Source organism: Bombyx mori, chromosome 11 (genome assembly GCF_030269925.1).
Source record: "Bombyx mori chromosome 11, ASM3026992v2".
Taxonomy (NCBI): domain Eukaryota; kingdom Metazoa; phylum Arthropoda; class Insecta; order Lepidoptera; family Bombycidae; genus Bombyx; species Bombyx mori.
In genome coordinates this window covers 18,163,886-18,186,118 of record NC_085117.1, presented here as the reverse complement: position 1 = coordinate 18,186,118, position 22,233 = coordinate 18,163,886, and the positions used below count along the sequence as shown (strand labels likewise).

The 22,233-nt window shown below is 42.8% G+C and overlaps 2 protein-coding genes across 7 annotated transcripts in view; one reads left to right on the top strand and one right to left on the bottom strand.

Annotated features, from left to right (window-relative positions):
* LOC101737606 (adenylate cyclase type 2) overlaps positions 1-22,233 on the top strand; it is a 240,287-nt gene that overhangs the window by 129,207 nt on the left and 88,847 nt on the right. The gene's annotated exons all lie outside the window — the stretch shown is intronic.
* Positions 1-22,233, bottom strand: part of LOC101738865 (uncharacterized) — a 56,715-nt gene that overhangs the window by 12,589 nt on the left and 21,893 nt on the right. For all 4 annotated transcript variants that reach the window (XR_009974361.1, XR_009974360.1, XM_004932847.5 and 1 more), the window contains exons 2-3: positions 18,407-18,536; positions 2,965-3,101 (exon numbers count right to left, since the gene is read on the bottom strand). Coding sequence is in view for 2 of the 4 variants with exons in the window: in XM_004932847.5 (XP_004932904.1) it covers positions 2,965-3,101; positions 18,407-18,536 (267 nt within the window). In the remaining 2 variants the exon portion in view is untranslated. The remainder of the gene's footprint in view (positions 1-2,964; positions 3,102-18,406; positions 18,537-22,233) is intronic.

The window sequence follows — 22,233 nt, the reverse complement described above, 5'->3', positions numbered from 1 at the left end:
AGTCGGTACCGTTTAGATGGTAAAGTTATTAAATCGTGTACCTATCTAACATTAGACGCGAATCAAGTTTGCTTTGTTTTTTCAGGACTATAATTACATTTGCGAAGGCATTGGAATTTTAGTGGTCGACTTTTTGTAACGAGAGCTTCCTCAACAGAGCGAAACAGAACGTTACGTCTAGACAGAATCTCGGTCACGCATGGATGTCCAGATTCCTAAATACCAGCTACTATCATTTGTCTATACACAGAAGCGGGATTTTAGGATAATCGAGACTGCCGTTCTCACGGTCATTAACGAGCTCTTGGCCACCGTAATATTTTTGCCATGTACCCTCCAGCCGGGAATGAACTTTTCTTCAAGGTGTTTCTTGAGCGCTATGCCAAGTCCTTCTTCAAACGAGGTTTCATGAGAGTACTCGGCGGTAGGCACCGATTTGACTTTGCCCTTGAGTTTGCTGCCGTAGGCTAAATGTCATTATTCTATCTTCATCGTCATTCTTAACTCACTTCACCGAGATGATTAACTGGAATTAGGGCGTATGGGCGTATGATGATCCAGTATGAGTATTACCACTGGCCTGCTTATTTTTTTTATTGCTTAGATGGGTGAACGAGTTCACAGCCTACCTGGTATTAAGTGATTACTGGAGCCCAACGTAAACACGCCACCCACCTTGAGATATAAGTTCTAAGGTTTCAGTATAGTTAAAACGGCCCCACCCTTCAAACAGAAACGCATTACTGCTTCACGGTAGAAATAGGCGGAGTGGTGGTACCTACCCATGCGGACTCGGAAGAGGTCATTCCAAGCATGAAGCGTCGTTTTGGTTTCAAAGATGGGAAAGCCATTGTACAATCAATTTGGAATCTCATGCCTCAAGGTTAGTGGCATTATTCGCATAACTATGGCTATGATAATACCAAATAGTTGGTGAGTTGGTCCTTTAAGCATAATAAAAAAACTCAATACATCAATAATTACTTAATTTTACCTGGATCATATTTATCGATCTTTATATTGAACTCTTGCGATATTCACATATTTATCATTAAAATATAAGGCTTTAATATCGTATAAATAAATACTCAACTGACACCAAATTCTGTACAAAAATCAATAAGTTAGTATCAATATTAAATATTGAATCTAAGACTATTAATGGCTCATGTACTTAGTGTAACGAAGTTTCGTTACTGCTCGTGTCTATAATTAGCTCAAACTCCAACCATTTTCGGAAAACGTTGCTTCTTTTAAATGTCGAATTTGGAATTAAAATTTGGATTTTTACACGAAATATAAATATGCAAAGAAAACGCATTGTGAATGAACTCTGCTCCGATGGTGGAAGGTGCGATGGTTAAAAGGAGATGGAGAGGTTTTGAACAATTCCTAAGAACATTTCCCATATAACCTACGGTACAAAACACCGGAACTACTGGTGGTAGGACCTCTTGTGAGTCCGCGCGGGTGGGTACCACCACTCCGCCTATTTCTACCGTGAAGCTGTAATGCCTTTCGGTTTGAAGGGTGGGGTAGCCGTTGTAATTATACTTGAGACCTTAGAACTTATATCTCATGATGGGTGGCGCATTTATGTTGTGAATGTCTATGGGCTCTAGTAACCACTTCACACCAGGTGGGTTGTGAGCTCGTCCACACATCGAAGCAATAAAAAAAAAAGGAAGAACAAAAATCTGATGAGGTTGAGGAAGAAAGAGGTTTTAAGCGATCCGTAAGAACGGGATTTAACAAATCGATTGGTAGTTTATGGACAAGAAAGTGACATCAACAACTCTCTTGAGAATATGCAGCATGTTTCGATATTTCTGAATTAAAAATTTAACGCGGGTGTAACCGAAGGAGCGTTTTGTCTTAATAGTGACGACTCTGATTGAAATTAGTGCCACACGTACATACATACAAGATAACCAAAATTACAGTCCGAAACCACTAGTTTCACTTTGTATTTAGAAATAAAACGGATTCGACATTGCGAAACGGCACGTACAGTTCATAAAATCCACACTATCATCGTAGGTGTTGCCAGTAGTTAAAACTTCCTCGACTTAGTGAGGAGCACCTGAGCTCTCCTGCATAAGACTTCTTCTTACTTTAGAGACACAAACATTATGTAAAAAGCCGTACAAGAACATGAATTGTGTTTTAAATCAGTCGAAATTTTAATTGAAACTTTTTGGATTCCTTTGAGGAGATTAGGAGCTGAGTTTTATTGATGCGGTGATGTTTACAGAAATGCTTTTTTTATTGCTTAGATTGGTGGACGAGTTCACAGCCCACCTGGTATTAAGTGGTTACTGCAGCCTATAGACATCCACAACGTAAATGCGCCACCCATCTTGAGATATAAGTTCTAAAGTCTCAAGTATAGTTACAGCGGCTGCCCCACCCTTCAAACCGAAACGCATTACTGCTTCCAGGGTGGTGATACCCACCCCCGTGGACTCACAAGAGATCCTACCACCAGTAATTATGTAAATTATAATTTTGCGGGTTTAATTTTTATTACACGATGTTATTCCTTCATTGTGGAAGTCAATCGTGAACATTTGTTGATTACCTATTTCATTAGAAAAATAGGTACCCGCCTGAGATTCGAACACCGGTGTATCGCTCAACACGATTGCCCCTGACGTCTTATCGGTTAGGCCACGACGACTTCACAAAATGGTGGCAGTTAGGATTCGATTTTTTTATTGCTTTCGAAGGTGGATGAGCGTATAGCCGACCTGCTTGTTAGTGGTCACCGTCACTCGGGAACAATGGAAATTACCACTGCATTTAAGATATATGCCGGCGGTAACGGGCTCCTCCATATTATAGACATAGTACATATTATAACATACATAAACATATATAATGTAAGCACAGCTTTATTAAAAATATTTGTACAATAACAAAAGATCGAATCTATAAATGATTTTAGTTGCGCGAATATCTCACCTGTAAGGGTTCTAAACAAATACTGCATTCAGAGAATCTGGATAGAAGTTCATCGCAGTTCGGACAAGTGCACTGGGCTGCGTGACCTTCTTCTGAAGTTACTAATGCTGGAGGTCCTACGATGGGCAGGGTTTTGTCTGTAAAAGAAAGATCAAATTATAAGCGCTTTTTGGAACGAAGTTCCTTATGGGACGATGCGGAGGGATACTCTAACCGGGAAAAAACGTCCGTAACGTAAGATTTTTATTAGTAATGCACACAGTGTGTCGTACATTTTTGTACAACAAAAATTAACCATTTTTATTTTTTTAATAATAACGTGATAAAGCTTTTTTTCGTGTCCAAAGCAAGTGCTTTTGCATGACTTCTACTTCTTAGTCGTTTCACTTTTGACAATTTGGTGATTGTTATTTAGTGTTGGAGGAGGAAGATGTGTCTTACGATGTCCAATCATCTCTCTTTACTCGAAAATCGACGAGTAGGTACACGATAAATACAATTATGGACTATTATATTTTATTCTTGCCCTACCTATTAGCTGGTAGCTTGAGGCGCTATTCTAGCTACGTAATGTCTAGGTAGGTGAAGTGCTAACACTGGCTCTAACAAGAGCAGAGCTTCGTAGAATCTACCACCAGATCGGAATCGCGACCCGCTAAGGAGATCCGGCGAGAGACTCATTGTGTCTATGGATTAGCTCGCTCGTATAGACAAGTTCGACAAGGACCAGTGCTTGAGGGGCCTAAAAGCACCCAAAGTGAATCGGGTGTATTCGACAAGACATGTTTCGGATGACGGTGGCTTTGCGTTGCCTCTTTACCAGGATTGGATGTGTAATTATTGGCGGCGACGATAAGAGGGTTTTTATATTTTTTATCCTGCAACCTTAGTATATTATAATCCCTAATGGTGTCATATCATAGCGTCGCTATTACTACGGCACCGGCTGTCCCGGTCACCGTCCTCGTCGAACCCGTCGCTTGCGACGAAGGGCTCGACGAGTGAATTAACCTATAGACACAGCCCACTGAGTTTCTCGCCGGATCTTCTTAGTGGGTCGCGTTTCCGATCCGGTGTGTAGATTCTGCGAAGCACTGCTTTTGCTAGGGCCAGTGTTAGCAACACTTACGATTTGCCCCGTGAGCTCACCTAGATGTTAGCGTGACGCTGAAATAGCTATCAGCATAGGTAGGAAAAAAACCCGCGACAAAGCGATCGTATTTTCTGGTTCGATGAGTAAGTAGCTCACATGAATGTCAATGGTTCAAGTTCTGCATTTGAGATGACAGTTTGATGTTTTGAGTGAGGCTAGCCAATCGCCCAGCTCCAAGTAGAACTCTACTCCCATGAGTCTCATTAACCTTGATACAATACACTATTTCTTAACAAAAATATATTATTAGCCCATTGTGTGTTGCGAATTAATTAAAAATACAAATACGTAATAAAAATAGTCCAAGTGTATACTCATAATAAGATTCGTCAAATTTAGCTGGTACTTAAATAATAATATAATTAATTACACTGTTTCCCACTCGCGTTTCGCGTTTGAAAATAATAATAATTTTATTCAAGTTTTTGTTGAACAAAAAAAACACTAAAATTACATCAGATCCGACTATAAATTAAAACTATATTCAAATTCAATGTAGACTAGTCGAACAAAAGTTATTTTTGTTAAATTTACGAAATACATTCATTTAATGAAACAGGTACACCTTTAGTAAGCTAATTGCTAAAGTACTGAAAAGGTATTATAAAAAGTATTATCCCACGTACGTATATAAATAAATCGTCCGTATTATGCCGTTTTTGTGTGTATTTCATGGTGGCCGGCAAGAAGTGGATGAGGAGAGCCGCAGACCGGGCTCAGTGGTGAAGATTGGGAGAGGCCTATGTCCAGCAGTGGACGACTATGGGCTGTTGATGATGATGATGATGATGATGCCGTTAAGTTTATTTATTTATTAAGTTGCACCAAAAAAGTGATCATCAGTTTGGTGATATAAAGCAAATATGTTCACATAAATTGGTAGGGTTTAAGCGGCAGGCGACACAAGTTAGAATTAAGGCGTAGTTTATCTAAATAAAATGATATTAAGGTAATGTTTAATTCGAAAATTTTACTACGTTTTCTAACGAGGTACGAATAGTTATGCTCCTGATATGTGTACTGTTTTTTTTATTGCTTAGATAGGTGGACGAACTCACAGCCCGCCTGGTGCTAAGTGGTTACTGGAGCCCATAGAGATCTACGACGTAAATGCGCCACCCACTTTGAGATTTAAGTTGTAAGGTCTCATTATAGTTGTAATGAACTTTTCACATTTGTCGTGTTATGCCGCCATTTTTTTTGTACACTAATACTGGTACATTCGTATCATTCAGTATGAGTTCATTGGGCGTCTTATTCTGAAGGTGGTACCTTGTGCGGGGCTCATGATACGCCCTACAACGAGCATTCAATTTAATCTTCGGGTGGTAGGGCCTCTTGTGAGTCCGTACGGGTAGGTATCACCAGCCTGCCTGTTTCTGCCGTCAAGCAGTAATTCCTTTAGGTTTGAAGCGCGGGGCAGCCGTTGTACTGTTAAAACTGAGACCTTACAACTCATGTCTCGAGGTGGGTGGCGGCATTTACGTCGTAGATGTCTATGGGTTCTTGTTATCACCACGCGGGCAATGAACTCGTTCTCCCATCTAAGCTATAAAAAAAAAACAAGATCCGTCTACTGAATCTGGCTAAAAAAAACGCATTTCACTGGAATTTACACAACAGAACAACGCTTATCAAACGAGATGCAATACCGTGGGATTGCGTCAGACAAAACAGAACCGTGTCAGGCGAAAAGAGAAAGGTACGCGGGTTTGCTTAGCGCTATCCGTAATGTTGACGTGATCGTAATTTTAACTAATTTTGTTTAAAATAGGTTTTCTTTCACACTAAATTATGATAGACAATAGATATCGTTTACTACTTGACACTGTGGTGTTGTGGTTAACCCAGACTTTTTGATCTGGGGCATTTAGATGCGTCATAGTGGAACTGCACTTTATATCCATAAGCTGTGGAGGAGATCAAACGCCTTTTTTATTGCTTAGATGGCTAGACGAGCTCACGGTCCACCTGGTGTTAAGTGGTTGCCGGAGCCCATGGACATCTACAACGTAAATGCCGCCACCTAATTTGAGATATGAGTTCTAAGATCTTAGTTTTTACTGACAAACGACTGCCCCACCCTTCAACATGAAACGCATTACTACTTCACGGCCGAAATAGGCAGGATGGTGGTACCTACCCGTGCGAACTCACAAGACGTCCTTCCACCAGTAAAGACGTCCTACAATCAGTAATGAAGTTAAAGAAGCCATTATTTGTAGTGTAGGGCCATATGCCCTGAAAAGGTATTTCCTGATGCACAATCGGACGTCTCAGATTATGGTTCGTATGGTTGTAATTGGTAAGTGAAACTCATTGATACCACAACCTATGTCGCCACTCACTCCAAGACCCGGGAGACATATCGATGAGTTCAGCGACTTATCCTTGAAATAGTAATGTTGTCTTTGTGCTGGTTAAATATAGGAGACACAAAGCATCATTAGTCTCTACCGATACTAAATATATTAATTTACAAAGAAACTGTTTTGCTTTTGTTAAAATTTTACCAACAAACGGCCTATTAACCTCTTTATCGGTAGGCATTTGTATAGTGGACGACCGCTATAGTTCCAAGTCAAAGGGATTTTTTTTCCTACTTAAGCTGATAGCCTTGCGAGGCTATGTCAGCGTAACCGGGCGAGTAAGTGAGCTCACGGGGCTCAAACCGGGAGTGTTGGTAACACTGGCCCTAGCAAGAGCAGTGCTTTGCAGAATCTACCACCAGATCGGAAACGCGACCCACTGCGAAGATCCGGCGAGAAACTCAGGGCTGTGTCTATGGGTTAATTTACTTGTCGAGACCTTTGTCGCAAGCGACGGGTTCGGTGAAGACGGTGACGGTAAAGAAGAAAGATATAGAGGAAGGGCCGGCTGCCTGTGATACAGCCGGCCGGTCAGTTCCCGCCGCGGCCGTCGGGCCGCAAGGCGGGACGGAAGACGAGGGAGCGATGGACGTGACACCTCAATAATGGATCACGTCCATCGCTTCCTTCAAGCGAACGTGAACCACTCCGCCAGGGCGCAGGATCTCCTCGTCCACACCATGGCGGAGTGGTTCATCGACGTCGCGATCGTTGCGGAGCCATACTTCGTACCTCCCGACCGGGAGGATTCCTGGGCCGGAGATGTTGATGGCTCCGTGGCGATCGTGATGCGACAGTCTGCGGCGTTACCCCCCCTTGGAATGGTGGCCAGGGGATCCGGGTACGTCGTCGTTAGGGTCAACGAAACCGTCGTGATCGGGGTGTACTTCTCTCCGAACAGGAGTCTCGCTGAGTTCGAGCGGTTCCTGGGCGGGCTCGAGGCGTTGGTTCATCGCTTCGAGTCTCGCCCGGTGATACTGGCGGGGGACCTCAACGCTAAATGTACGGCGTGGGGTTCTCCCCGCACGGACTCGCGCGGCGAGTTCCTGTCGGAGTGGGCTTTCGCGACCGGCCTCTGTCTTCTGAACAGAGGTTCGGTCGCGACCTGCGTGCGGTGGAACGGGGAATCACACGTGGACGTATCGTTCGCGTCTCCGTCCGCCGCACGCCGTGTCCGTGGCTGGCGTGTTCTCGAGGGGGCGGAGACGCTCTCGGACCATCGGTTCGTCCGATTTGAGCTCTCCGTTTCCACCTTGTTGAACGCGCCGGACGAAGACGCCCGCGGTGAGGAGGAGCTCCCGCGTAGTGCTCTCCGATCATTCCCGCGATGGGCACTGAAGCGCCTGAACAAGGTGCTTGCGGTGGAGGCGGCCACAGTGGCCGCGTGGGCGCCGATGCCCGCGCGTCTAGTGGACGTGGAGTTGGAGGCCGAATGGTTCCGGGGTACGATGCGTCGCGTCTGCGATGCTGCGATGCCCCGGGTCAGCGGTCGCGCTCCGCGTGGCGGTGCGTATTGGTGGACGCCCGAGATCGCGCTCCTCCGAGAGGAGTGCGTGCGGGCGCGCCGCCACCGCCGTCGCCGCCTTCGCGATGCGGACTTCGCGGAGGTGGCGACCCGCCTGCATGCCGACTGCCGTCAGAAGCAGGAGGCACTGCGGCGGGCCATCGGCGAGGCCAAGTCTCAGAGCATGAAGACGCTCCTGGAGACGCTTGACCAAGATCCTTGGGGGCGCCCGTACCAAACGGTCCGCAAGAAATTGCGGCCGTGGGCGCTCCCGGTGACGGAACATCTCCAGCCTCAGCAGCTGCGGGAGATTGTCTCCGGGCTGTTCCCGCGGATGGAGAGGGGCTTCGAGCCCCCTTCCATGGGCACGCCACCACGCAGTAGCGTGAGCGGTGATGCCCCTGCTGAGGTGGTCCCTCCGAGCTTCTCGGAGGAGGAGATTCGTGCGGCCGTGTCGAGGATGCGGAGGAAGGACGCGGCCCCCGGCCCTGACGGTGTTCACGGCCGGGTCTGGGATTTGGCCTTCGGTGCCCTTGGGGACCGACTCGTGCGGCTCTATGAAGCCTGCCTCGAGTCGGGACGGTTTCCGAAGCAGTGGAAGACGGGCAGACTTGTTCTGCTAAGGAAGGAGGGACGCCCCGCGGACTCACCTGCGGGATATCGTCCCATCGTGCTGCTGGACGAGGCGGGAAAATTGCTCGAGCGGGTGGTGGCCGCCCGCATCGTCCAACATCTGACGGGGGTGGGTCCCGATCTGTCAGCGGAGCAGTTCGGATTCAGGGAGGGCCGCTCGACCATCGACGCGGTGATGCGCGTGCGTGCCCTCTCTGATGAGGCTGTCGGCCGGGGCGGGGTTGCACTGGCGGTGTCCCTTGACATCGCCAACGCGTTCAACACCTTGCCCTGGTCGGTGATCGCAGGGGCGCTGGAGTATCACGGCGTCCCTGCGTATCTCCGTCGGCTGATCGGGTCCTACCTCGAGGACAGGTCGGTCGTGTGCACCGGGCACGGTGGGGCGGTGCTCCGCTTCCCCGTCCAGCGCGGTGTTCCACAGGGGTCGGTCCTTGGCCCTCTCTTGTGGAACATCGGCTACGACTGGGTCCTGCGTAGCGCCCTAAGTGCTCCTCTTCCGGGTCTGAGCGTAGTTTGTTACGCGGACGACACTTTGGTCGTGGCCCGGGGGAGGGACTTGCGAGAGTCTGCCCGTCTTTCCTGCGCGGGGGTGGCCTTCGTCATCGGTAGGATCCGAAGGCTGGGTCTGGAGGTGGCGCTCGATAAATCCCAGGCCCTGTTGTTTCACGGGGCCCGGAGAGCGCCGCCTCAGGGGGCCCACCTTGTGATCGGAGGCGTTCGCGTCGAGATCGAGGCGACCGGATTACGGTACCTCGGTCTCGTACTGGACGGTCGTTGGAGCTTCCGCACTCACTTTGAGAGATTAGGTCCCCGATTGATGGCGGCCGCCGGCTCGCTGAGTCGGCTGTTGCCGAACGTCGGAGGGCCTGACGTGGTGGTGCGCTGCCTCTACACGGGGGTGGTGCGGTCGATGGCACTGTACGGGGCTCCCGTGTGGTGCCACGCCCTGACCCGCGACAACGTTGCGGCGTTGCGACGTCCGCAGCGCGCGATTGCGGTCAGGGCGGTTCGTGGATACCGCACCGTCTCGTTCGAGGCGGCGTGCGTGCTATGTTGGGACGCCTCCCTGGGACCTGGAAGCGGAGGCGCTCGCTGCGGATTACGCGTGGCGATGCGATCTCCGCTCCAGGGGGGAGCCGCGTCCTGGCGCGGTGGAAGTTCGAGCGCGGAAGCTTCAATCTCGGCGTGCCGTGCTCGAGGCGTGGTCTCGCCGCCTGGCGGACCCCGCCTACGGGCGACGGACCGTCGAGGCGATCCGCCCGGTCCTCTCGGACTGGGTGAATCGCGACCGAGGACGTCTCACCTTCCGAGCGACGCAGGTGCTCACGGGACACGGCTGTTTCGGTCGCTACCTGCACCTCGTCGCCAGGAGGGAGCCGACGCCGAAGTGCCACCACTGCAGTGGCTGCAACGAGGACACGGCGGAGCACACGCTCGCGTACTGCCCCGCTTTCGCGGAGCAGCGCCGCGTCCTCGTTGCAAAAATAGGACCGGACTTGTCGCTTCCGACCGTCGTGGCTACGATGCTCGGCAGCGACGAGTCCTGGCAGGCGATGCTCGACTTCTGCGAGTCCACCATCTCGCAGAAGGAGGCGGCGGAACGGGAGAGGGAGAGCTCTTCTTCCCTCTCGGCGCCGTGCCGCCGCCGTCGGGCCGGGGGTCGGAGGAGGGCGTTTGTCCAGCTCCAGCCCCTATGAGGAGGCAGTCTCCTCCCGGTGATGGTCACGGGGCGACCTAAGGGGGTTGAGGCTGCGCCGCACGCTACCGTCACTCTAGCGCGCTGGCACCAGGAGGACGTGACGGCGCGTCGGCGCCTGCGGACTGCGATGCGGTCCGCATTTTCGTCGTCGCTGTCGTCGCCGAACATACTGTTGAAGAGCAACCCGGTCGGCGGTGTATCGCGTTCCGACCCGGCAGGCTGGTTCTGGCCCAGCGGGGTATCCCGGAACACCAGCGGCACCGCCCGGGCGGCCTGGTAGGGCCGCCGTACCGCGGAGACTGACGTCGTTGGTCGTCGACTATCGCCTCGACGACCCGTCGGTCGGGCGTCCTCGGGGTGGCGCCGCGTGTCTGGTTGTAGTGTTGACCGCGGGAACCCCCCTACTCTGAACGGGTTCTGACCCCGGACGGAGATCGGACGTCGGGTGTAAGAGTGCAGGGGAGTCGTTTAGTGGGTGGGCCCTAAAATCCTTGGGCCCGCGATCTGCTCTCAACACCTGCAGATCGTTGAGTCTCACATACCCCGCGCGCCCCCTAGGCGCGGGGACCTCGTAGGAGGTTCGGCCCCCGGCCCGAGAAAAAAAAAAAAAAAAAAAAAAAGACCGTGACCGGTGGTTGAGGTACTTAAAAACACCGTTAATGGATCGGAAGGATCCGTAATGACGCGTTTAGGGCTCAAAGGGATAATATTTGTCCTGGTAGTGAACGGCACGAGAAAGACGTCGACAAATCATAATCCAGTGGCTTGGTTGATAATTTTGTTCGATTTCGCTAACACATTTTCAGTCTGAGATAATATCATAACATAATAATATGTAATAATAATTATAGCTCTTACATGTGCGTGACGAAATACTCACTGGAAGGTTGTCGTAATGATGGAAATAAGACCTTGAATGTTTATTTAAAATTCATGTAATATATAAATGTTTTTGTAAATACTTGTTTTTTTTTGCTTAGTCCGTATAATTTAAAACCAAATTTAACTCAAAAAGTAACGTAAGTTATTCATTTTTTTTACAGTTTTAACAAGTTAGCAACTATTTACTTATCTACTTAGATTTAAAAGAAATATTGAAGAATAAACGTTTTTCTGAGATAATACAGTTCTCTTAGGATGAGAAATAAGGAAACTATATTTATTAATAGCGTTTAGATATACTAAATAAAAAAAAATAAAAAAAAGATATTTATACTTAAATACGTAAATAGACTACTTGTTTGTTAAAAGTTTGTTTGTGGCTATTAATGAGCTTTAGTGCTATCAATGAAAACCTTTCCGAAATTAACATTGTTTTTGTCTAAAAAATATGTAGAAGACTGTTAATTGTACTGTTTTCTCTGTTGACTAGGAAATTCTTAGGGCTCTGTTTTTGGCTATAATTAGCAACTCGTAAATCATTTGCTCCTTTTCATCAATCACTAACTAGTCCTTTTTATATTCATATAAATTAGTTATTTGAACCAACTTGCAATTTTAAAATAAGAACACTATAATTTCTCGCATATCTGCAATGTAGATACAATTGCAGTATGTTTTTCAATTTGTTGATAACAATTATTCCATCGTTGATGTGACGTCAATTGACACACGATTTCATGGTCTACTTACCAGAATAACATTACAACCGCCCTTAAACAATGAGAAGGACGTGCGTTGGGAGTTGCGGCCCAGTGGCTCAACCCAATAGAAAATAAAAAATAAGACGCTATTACTCGTACTTTGGGAGGCATCGAACGGCCTTTTACGATTTTTAGTAACAAGAAATAAAGAGTATATGTGTGTCAAATAGATGGTAGTGCTTATAATAATAATAATAATAATAATAATATTTTTTTTATTGCAAGTAACCATGACTCATATAAATTGTTAATAAGACTTAGACCTATGTTAGTAGTTATATTTACATCACAATGAATTACTGTCGTAACATCCCATGGGAGATGGCACCACATATATTTTTTATTGATCTACGTATTTTTACGCTTAATTTAAAAAAAAAATAGCATTCTGCACTCCTTCTCTATATTCTCTATAAGCATGGGAAATTTCATACACCTCCGTCCGCGCAATTTTCGTTAAACGGGTACATAGTTTTTACTTTACGTATTAATGTATGGATAAACAAAAATTTATTGGGTTGCTAACAGATTAATAAAAAATCGTCACAGTACATACATTTTGACGTATGAACATTCGTTGCGCCTAAAAAAAAATACCAGTTTTTGTCGTTCTACACAAGAATTACTTAACAAGAATACTAATCAGCAAATTACGTCTTGTTATTGACTTGTTGAAGATTCGTTCAGAATATGAAATGAGATTTACGTTTAGGCTTTGTTAAAAATAAATTATAAACTTTTGGTATTTGTTTTGTGTGACATCAGAATGTTGATGTATCGACAAAGTTTTCTTTTGGGGCTTAAGTTGTCGGTTCATTACCCCACGTGTTGGGGTGTAGGCATGAAAGCCACAGGAACGTCTGAACTCCATCAAAATAGAGCTGTAAAATTTAGGGGGCTTCGTTTGCGCGCTGTTTCATACAAATATCACACTGGTTATAAATTAAACCCATTTGAAGTGATAGTTAACATTGTCACTAGTTTCCACTACCATCTATGGCTGATTGGACTCTAACAAGTCTTGGAGGGCTGTCCCTCCACTTGTATACATCTTTAAATTTCATGTTGCCTGTTCACACAAATGAATTTCAACACTTTACCTTTTTCTCAATTCACTAGTGGTAGGACCTCTTGTGAGTCCGCACGGGTGGATACCATTGCCCTGCCTATTTCTGTCGTGAAGCAGTAATGCGTTTCGGTTTGAAGGCTGGGGCAGCCGTTGTAACTAAGCTTGAGACCTTAGAACTTATATCTCAAGGTGGGTGGCGCATTTACGTTGTGGATGTCCATGGGCTCCAGTAACCACTTAACACCAGGTGAGCAGTGAGCTCGTCCACCCATCTAAGCAATAAAAAAAAAACTTTTGTACAAAAAAAATGTAATTGTTAATTTAAATAAAAAGAAAAAAAAAATTTATTAAAGAAAAAAAAATCCATATTTACGTACGTTTTAAACGCATGATTCATGACGATAATAAATTTTTACCAATAAACGAAATAAACATATGACTTCAGTTTATTTTTGAGCGTACGCAGCGTATTTTATTCGGTACGAGGAAGTACATCAATTATAAATGACGACATTGGTTTGTTTATTTGGTAATTTCGCGCAAAGATAGTCTTTACCCGGAATCAACACAAGATACTTTTAATTATAATTATTATACATGTTCTGACCGACAAAGCCGGTTATGTATATTATTATTACAATATTTACGACTTTATTTTGTTACTTTACGTTTGCTACAAAATTTATTGTGCAAGCCAACAAACAAACGAAGAGATTCTTTGTATGTATTTTTATCTTATTTGGGGAAAAAAAACTCCCGATTTTCTTCCTTTTGTGACTGTTGAAATGGTATTACCTTCAGCTTTCAATGATAGAAGTGGTCGCTCATTTTGACATCAAGGGGAATTATAGCTGTGGCAACTCTGAGATTAAATAAGGCATCGAAATGTTTTCATTGCTTCTCAAGACCACAAGATTTATTAGGCGGGGATTTTTAAAATACAAACATTGTTGGAATCCATCGTGATTATCCTTTTAAAATCCTGTTTTATAACTAATTACTAATGCAATGACGTACTTTAAATGCAATTAATAATGTTGCGTTATTCATTGTTAGCACCGTGATATAACTTTCAAGGTGGACTTGTTATCGCCAGATGCCCGTGTGATTATAATGAAAATTACTCAATCTCAACAAACATGTTTGAGCGAATCAATCGCTGGTCGAAGACTTACGCTAACATAATTCTAATTGCTAATTTGAATAAGAAATAATCGAATTAAAAAATTAACAAAAAAAAAATTTAAACAAATTTTAGGTTACAAAGGTAATGCAATTGGTTTATTGTCGATTAGCCGAGCTCACGGTACTCTTTGTTTTTAAGTTGTGACCGAGGTCTGTACATTTCTGTTTTACTTAGGTTTGTGGACGAGTTCACAGCCCACCTGGTGTTAAGTGGCTACTGGAGCCCATGGATATCTACAACGTAAATGCGCCACTCACCTTGAGATATGAGTTCTAAGGTCTCACTCAATATAATTACAACGGCTGCCCCGCCCTTCAAACCGAAACGCATTACTGCTTCACGGCAGAAATAGCCAAGGCAGTGGTACTTACCCGTGCGGACTCACAAGAGGTCCTACTACCAGTAGAAACCTGAGTACCGTACCGTAATTGAGACGATATATACTATGTGAATAGTATATTATATGATATAGCAGTAGGATAGCTATGTAATTGAACACAATTTAACACTATTGATTTGTCCATATTTCATCTAGTGCTATCTGAAAACATAATTTCAATATATCTCGGGTATTTTTTGGCATCGAATGCGGTTGAGTTTGCTGCCCACACAAGCGGAAGCGTTAAGTCGCTTATGGATCGATGCATACCACTGATGACTGTTTTCAAATCTCGTTTTTAAACCTATCAGAGTTCTTAGGTAATACTGTGGGCGGGAGCTCATTTCAAAGCCGGATGGTACGCGGCCAAATAAATATGGAATGAACTCTATTTTAAGTCATCATCATCATCATTATTCTTTCCTATTACCCTCTGCTGGGTGTAGGGCTCGAATCAAATTTTTCCATTTATATCGGTCTTGGGCAGTCTTCTAGCTCCTCCCACGTCATGCCCAAGAAAGACCCTTAGCTCCTGCTCCACCGAGCGACGCCAAGTTGTTCTGTTATTTTAAGTAGACAATGAAAATTTTACTAACTATGTACAATTATTACGTTTCCAGAAATTGTTGATTCAATGTTGACATTACTTATAATTATTTGAAAAAGGTTTATTCACGAAATTAGAAGATAAACACGTCATAGATTACGGATCAGTTTACATGGAAACGTGAATCATGGACAAATCAGATCCTGGCTCACTGGGGATGACGTTTTGATATCACCGAAATTCTGATAGCACACTTAAGCCGAATACATAAAGTATAAAATTACAGTTTAGTTTGATGATGTCAGATTTTGAATGATTAATAAGATAGACAAATGATTTCCGTTATTTAAAGATAACTGACTTCATTATTTTTCCTACGCTGCTCGTTTGCTAGTCATAAACATAATTGAAACTGCTATTAAGGCTTATTTTCGAGTCTATTATATTCATTATCTATACTAATTATATAAAGCTGAAGAGTTTATTTGTTTGAACGCGCTAATCTCAGGAACTACTGATCCGATTTGAAAAATTATTTCAGTGTTAGATAGTCCATTTATTGAGGAAGGCTATAGGCTATATAAATAACATCACGGTAAGATCAATACAAGTGGAGCACCAATAAAGAATGTTTCAAAATAGGGGTTTAGATAGCTCCTTTACATACTATAATTCAAAAATATTTTCACTTTCTACATAAATGAAGTGTGGGATAAAACTTAGCGTTATGCTAATTTTTTTTATTATTTTTTTATTTTTTATTGCTTAGATGGGTGGACGAGCTCACAGCCCACCTGATCTTAAGTGTTTACTGGAGCCCATGGACATCTACCGACGTAAATGCGCCACCCCCCTTGAGATATAAGTTCTAAGATCTCAGTATAGTTACAACGGCTGCCCCGCCCTTCAAACCGAAACGCATTACTGCTTCACGGCAGAAATAGGCAGGGCGGTGGTACCTACCCGCGCGGACTCACAAGAGGTCCTACCACCAGTAAAAGTGCTAAAGTACCTATTCCACGCGGACGGAGTTGCGGGCAAAAGCTAGTATTAATTATAAAGAAAAGAAGTCTAATATCTTTACAGTTATCGTGGTCACTGTTTTTAGATTTGATAAAATGCAGTACCTAACTCGTTTATTACCAGTACGATGTACTAAAAGATACCAAAACTGCTATAGCGAAGATGTTTGACCCTTGTCTAACACCCGTCTATTTGTAACTACTAACACCTACACCCATTATTAATATACATTCCATTAGAGGATCCCAGTCCTATCATGCTTTAGCTTTTCTTCGTGCTGTTAAAGCCCTTAATTCTATCTGCTTATAGTGTACACAACAAAATGGTTTGTCTTATTCGCGATTTTGTAGTTTCTGCATATTTATTTTGTTCATTTTTTTCCCCAAGTTAACAGTCAATCTGTCCATATTCAGACCACGCACAATATAGCTGTCGAACTGGATACGAAAATTCGAGTGTCCTCAGTGCAAATTTTTAATGTAGTTTAGTATATAGTACCTTCAGCTCTAACACTAAGAGCAGGCTGAAGGACCCCGGTAACCGTATTCGTCAAACTCGACAAAGAGGTCGACGTGCAACCTAACCCATGAATCAGCTCGCTGAGTTTCTCGCCGGATCTTTTCAGCGGGTCGCGATTCCGATCCGGTAGTAGATTCATTCCCGAAGCAGTTGCTCTTGAGTTGTTAGGTCTCCTTCGGAGGCGCTCGAGCAGCTGTTAGCAAATCCCACCTCTCTTGGCTGAGCCTTCGCTCGCCCACCTGTCCTAGTGAAACTGGAAAGGCCTCCGGGCCACCAGTAATCCTTCAATCATAAAAAAAAGCGCTGCGCTGTGGCAATCCATCCCTGTTTTCTCGACTTTCATCCAATACGTTGTCAATCCACCTACTCAAACACTTAATTTACGTCAATTGAATTTTTGGAACGCATTATAAATTAATGAATAATTGAAATTTACGTATGCAAATTTTATTTCAATACATATTTGACTTCAGGTTATATTACCCTTAGCTTTTACCCACTACTTCAGTCACATTGATTTAGGAAAAAAAGTATCATAAAAATTCACGGAATATAGACTTTTTTCTGGATGAAATGTATGTATGTTCTTTTCTGTATCCATGAAAACGTGTATGTAAGCTTTCACGAGAATTCATATTTAAAACATTCGTATCGATACTAAAATAATAATGAATGTTATTAAATATTCAGATACGATATTATAAAGCTTTCTCGTGAATTCTTGTTATTTCTAAAGCCGAGAACTGGAGCTAAATGAATATCGGTTACTACAACCAAACCTATTACACATAAAGTCCACATGTCAGATAAAGTGAAGAGGATCCAGATTGTTATACTAGATAACCAATGTTTTCATCACAACATCGATTGTGTAAATAAGATTAAAAATAAATCGAATAGGGTAAACGTTCTTCTCAATGACAACGAATGCAACAAAGAAAATAGTGTTTTATTTTATTGCTCTAGAAATCGAGTGAATGCGCAATGAAACTAGAGTTCAATATATGTTTTCTTAACAATAAGTATTCAAATTTTATTTGTTAGGAGTTCAATGTATCGTTTTTTAAGCTGTTCTTTGTAATCGATACTGCTGGCGATATACGTTTTGTTATATTACCACCAGCCTGCTTATTACTGCCGTGAAGCAGTAATGCGTTTCGGTTTGAAGGGTGGAGTAGCCGTTGTATTGTAAAAGTGAAACTTAGAACTCGTGTCCCCAGATGGATGGTGGCATTTATATTGTTTATGTCTATGGGCTTCGGTGGCTAATTTTTTATTTATTGCGTACATGGGTGGACAAGCTCACAGTCCACCTGGTGTTAATTGGTTAACGGAGCCCATAGACATCTACAACGTAAATGCCACCATTCACCTTGAGATTGTTCTAAGTTTTCAGTATAGTTACAACGGCTGCCCCACCCTTCAGATCGAAACACACTACTTACTGCTTCACGACAGAAAAAGGCACGTTAATGGTACCGTGCGGACTCACAAGAGTTCCTACCACCAGTAATTAACACCAGGTCGACCATGACATCTTCCATCCATCTAATTAAATAAAAAGATACTACATTTTAATTTTGTATGTTTTGCGCGATTTCGTAAATTTTATCAGTTGTCTGTGTTTTTAGTTTAAAGTAACATTTTTTTTGTTTAATTTTATGTTTCTATCACTTCGTAGGCTCTGTCGATGGAATTAAAAATATCGGTTGACTTACCTTCAATTTCGACATTCTCTCCACTGGACGAATCTGAGCCGTCGTCTTCAATTTTCTTTTCTGTTACTATCGTGACGCTGTTCTCGCCACAATCATTGTTCTGAGATCTCTTCTCCGTCACAGAGTGGAACTGTTAACAAAATGAGTTTTGTTAAAAAATAATAATTATGTGTCACTATTTATAATCACTACAGGATGACGACGACCACTCTGTTAAGAGTGAAATGATTGAGAAGAGCAGAATATACAGTCAAGAAATAGATAATCACGATTACAATAATAAAGTAAAAATATCAGAAACGGTTTTCCCACGGCTTGTGTTACGGCAATTTCAGCGTGATGTTTGAAACTTTTGTGAATTAATAAAAATTGGAGGTCAGTTGGATTGGCATGTTTGATGTGCCGACGCGGATAGTGATATCTATGTGTTCTATAGTGCTTATCAATCAGTAATCGTAAAGCCAAGGATTACGAATCATATTGATCACACAGCGTACATACATATTCCCAGTTGTGTCAAGGTGACACGTTGCTACGGCAGTATCTGTAAGCGAAGCAGAACACTTCACTCCATACCAGTGATGTTATCCGGAATTTAGATTACAGATATTAATAAATTCGCGTATTTTGACGTGTTTTTTTTTTTAAAAATAAGCTTCCAGAAATACTGATATATTTTTTTTGTTGCATAGTTTTGGTCGTCTTCACGATTCACGTGTTGCGTGGTTAGCCCATAGAAATCAAAACTTTCACACATAAGTGTGAAGGTTTTAATTGCATTGTAAACGGTTGTTCTTCAAACATTAACGCATGATCGCTTCGTAGCAGAATTACTGTACCTACACATAGCTCACAATACCAACTGATTATTTGTTCAGCAACAATTTGTCCAAGTATTTACAATACATATTCTTATAGCGTTTAAAGTCGTCGTGGCTTAGAGGATAAGACGCCCGGTGTACCAGTGTCGAGTTATGTGACAGTGCGTGGGTTCAAATCCCGCAGGAAGGTACCAATTTTTCTAATGAAACACGTACTTAAATTTTGTTTACCCCTTACTTCTACGAGCGAATAATTACTGTAGAATTGAAACATAAACCTCAAGTCGCCGGGTGAATGGCCGCATTTTTTTCCTATCTATGCTGATAGCCTTGAGAGGTTATTTCAGCTTCTCCTTGACGTGAGCTCACGGGGCTTAAACTGGAGTGTTGTTCACACTGAATCTACCACCGGATCGGAAACGCGACCCACTGAGAAGATCCGGCGAGAAACTAAGTGAGCTGATGGCCGCACGCACGCACGCTGATATGTTTGAGTTCAGGTAACTATTTATTACCGTGTGAGACGAACTCCTAGACCCGTCAGCGCCATAAAAAAAAAAAAAAATAAAGCCGCACAAGAGGTATCATTTACAAAGGCCGATATCGTTCCATGGGAAAGGAAGACGACGGCGTTAGGAAGGATCCGATAACGAAGCACCGGATGATGTCGCGGCTTCCTATGGTTTCATTTTACAGTTTAAAGTTCTCTATGTTATTTTGAAGCCATTTAACTGCTCTATCGTTTTGAAGTTATCAACAGTCAAACGTTTTACTTAGCTCTGTGTCCCTCTTGGTTCGGTTAGGAAAATCAATCTGCCTCATCGAGAATCACAATTATTTTAAGTCGCATTTGAAATTACTTATGTATACCCAAACTTAATATACGATATTGTTATAGACAAAAGCTGCACATGGCGATCGTTGAACCGGCGCTTTTTTTAATTTTCTCTAGAATATCTTATTTTGTATTATTACTGACAAATGTGATTAAGAATTAGTGATAGGATCGAATTCAAAAACAGTGGATAGTAGCTACCGGAGGTTATCAAGAAAACTTACGCCATCTTTTCCAAAGCGACTACAAAAACAGATTCCGAACTGTGTACCGGTGCGCCGATTGCCATTTCATTTATTTACAACAGCAAAAAAAACGATATAACAATAGTTTTAGATAAAAAATGTTCTATTTTTGTGCTGAAAATACCGACGACCGATTTATGTAGCTCGATTTATCATAAAAAAAAACTTACGAAACTCGCTCTTGTTGTGTGAACTTAGAATAATGGAAGCATCTACGACAGGCTACTTTTTTTTTTTTTATTGAACACTACACTGGTAAGCTCCTCAGGGTTAAGCAACATCTTACTTGCAATACCCAAAAATTATACTTTCCGAATTAAAAGGTTGGCTGTGATTTTGTAATTAATTTACCAGCAGTCGTCATTAATTTACCAGCTAATTTACCAGCAGTCGTCACTTGGCTCGCGATAATTCAGAAAACAGGTCAGGAAGCTCATCTCGCGATATAAGCGACACCCAGCCCAAAATCGTTTGCGCTTCAGGAAAATGAAGTCAATGCACCCTAGCTCAAGATTCAAAATAATAACACATTTTATGTGTATCTGTATACCACTGAATCTCAATGATAAAACGAATCGTATCAGCATCGAAAGTTAATTTATTGCTATTAAATCTCTAATTGAGATTCAAAAGAATCAATAACTTATTTTTCGGAATGAAATTAAACGATATTAAACTTGAGCAATAATAAATCTTATGGTTAATAAATATAAAGTCGTATTTTGGTTATATAGACATTGGCCTTCGGAAAATGTGAACGGTTGAATTCAGGAACCATGACCTTAAGTCTCGAGATAACGCAATAATGTTTCGAAAGACTTCTGCAACAAATATTCATAAATTTCCCTTATTCTAATATATAAATTACTTAATGCATCATTGTAAATAAATTATATGGCTAAGTTATATATAAAAATAACCTATTAATAGCTTAGCTATTTAAATAGTAAATTATTCTGTACTGGACAATAGGGAATGTATTAAAATAATAGGGTCTTTCCACAGATAGTATTGTGTTTTCTGAAAAAGAACAAAGATTAGTACGTACGCCTAGGATGACCTGGATCCTGAAGACTGAATAGTAAATTGGAAAATATTCGGTCCTTGTGGTATAATGACCAAGATCATTAAGATAAACGAGGCGGTCAAATATCCCCACCATCACCAAAGCTATTATACTCGCACATTTGAAGATGGACTATTACTGGAGCGTTCCGGTACTGAACGACACTCAGTGAGTCAAGGTCTAGCTCGTGACCTAAACTGCTAGCTCCCTACTATTCTCATCGTGCATATGGTGCAGATTTTGAGGCTGTCCCATTTAATCAAAGGGTCATGTTATAACCTATCAAAAGCGGTATGAAAATCGGTAAAAAAAGCTATGCTGGAAATCAATTAAATTTGCTACATGTGGCCGCGTCGGGGAAGTTGTTGATCCGTTCAAGTACACATAAGCTAATGTATTGGCCGAAGACTTATCAGGCACAGTTTTACAAGAACAAATACATTTATTCCGGTTTAATAAGTTTGGCCAAATGAAAAAGCTGTTTTGAATTTAAAGGCTAAGTCGTCCTTTTTTTGGCTTCGGTACTTGAACGATCTTATAGGCCGTGGGACCACCATGGTGTTAACTTACGGAGCTCATAGACACCTCAACGTAAATACCGTCACCCACATTGAGAAGGGTCTAATTTAGAATATAATTTCGTATAACAACTGTCTCTAGCATCAAATATAACTTGTTACTTCGCGTCAGAAATAGGTAGAGAGGTGCTTACCTTTGCGTGCTCCCAAAACTTGGGCCATTAAACGCCAGTAAAATTGCGGATTTGAGTTTTACTATGTAAGCGCAAGGCGATGAGTTACATATAAGTATATCTCTCAAAAACGTTATGAAGTTAATGCCAGTCTACTTTGTTATACGGT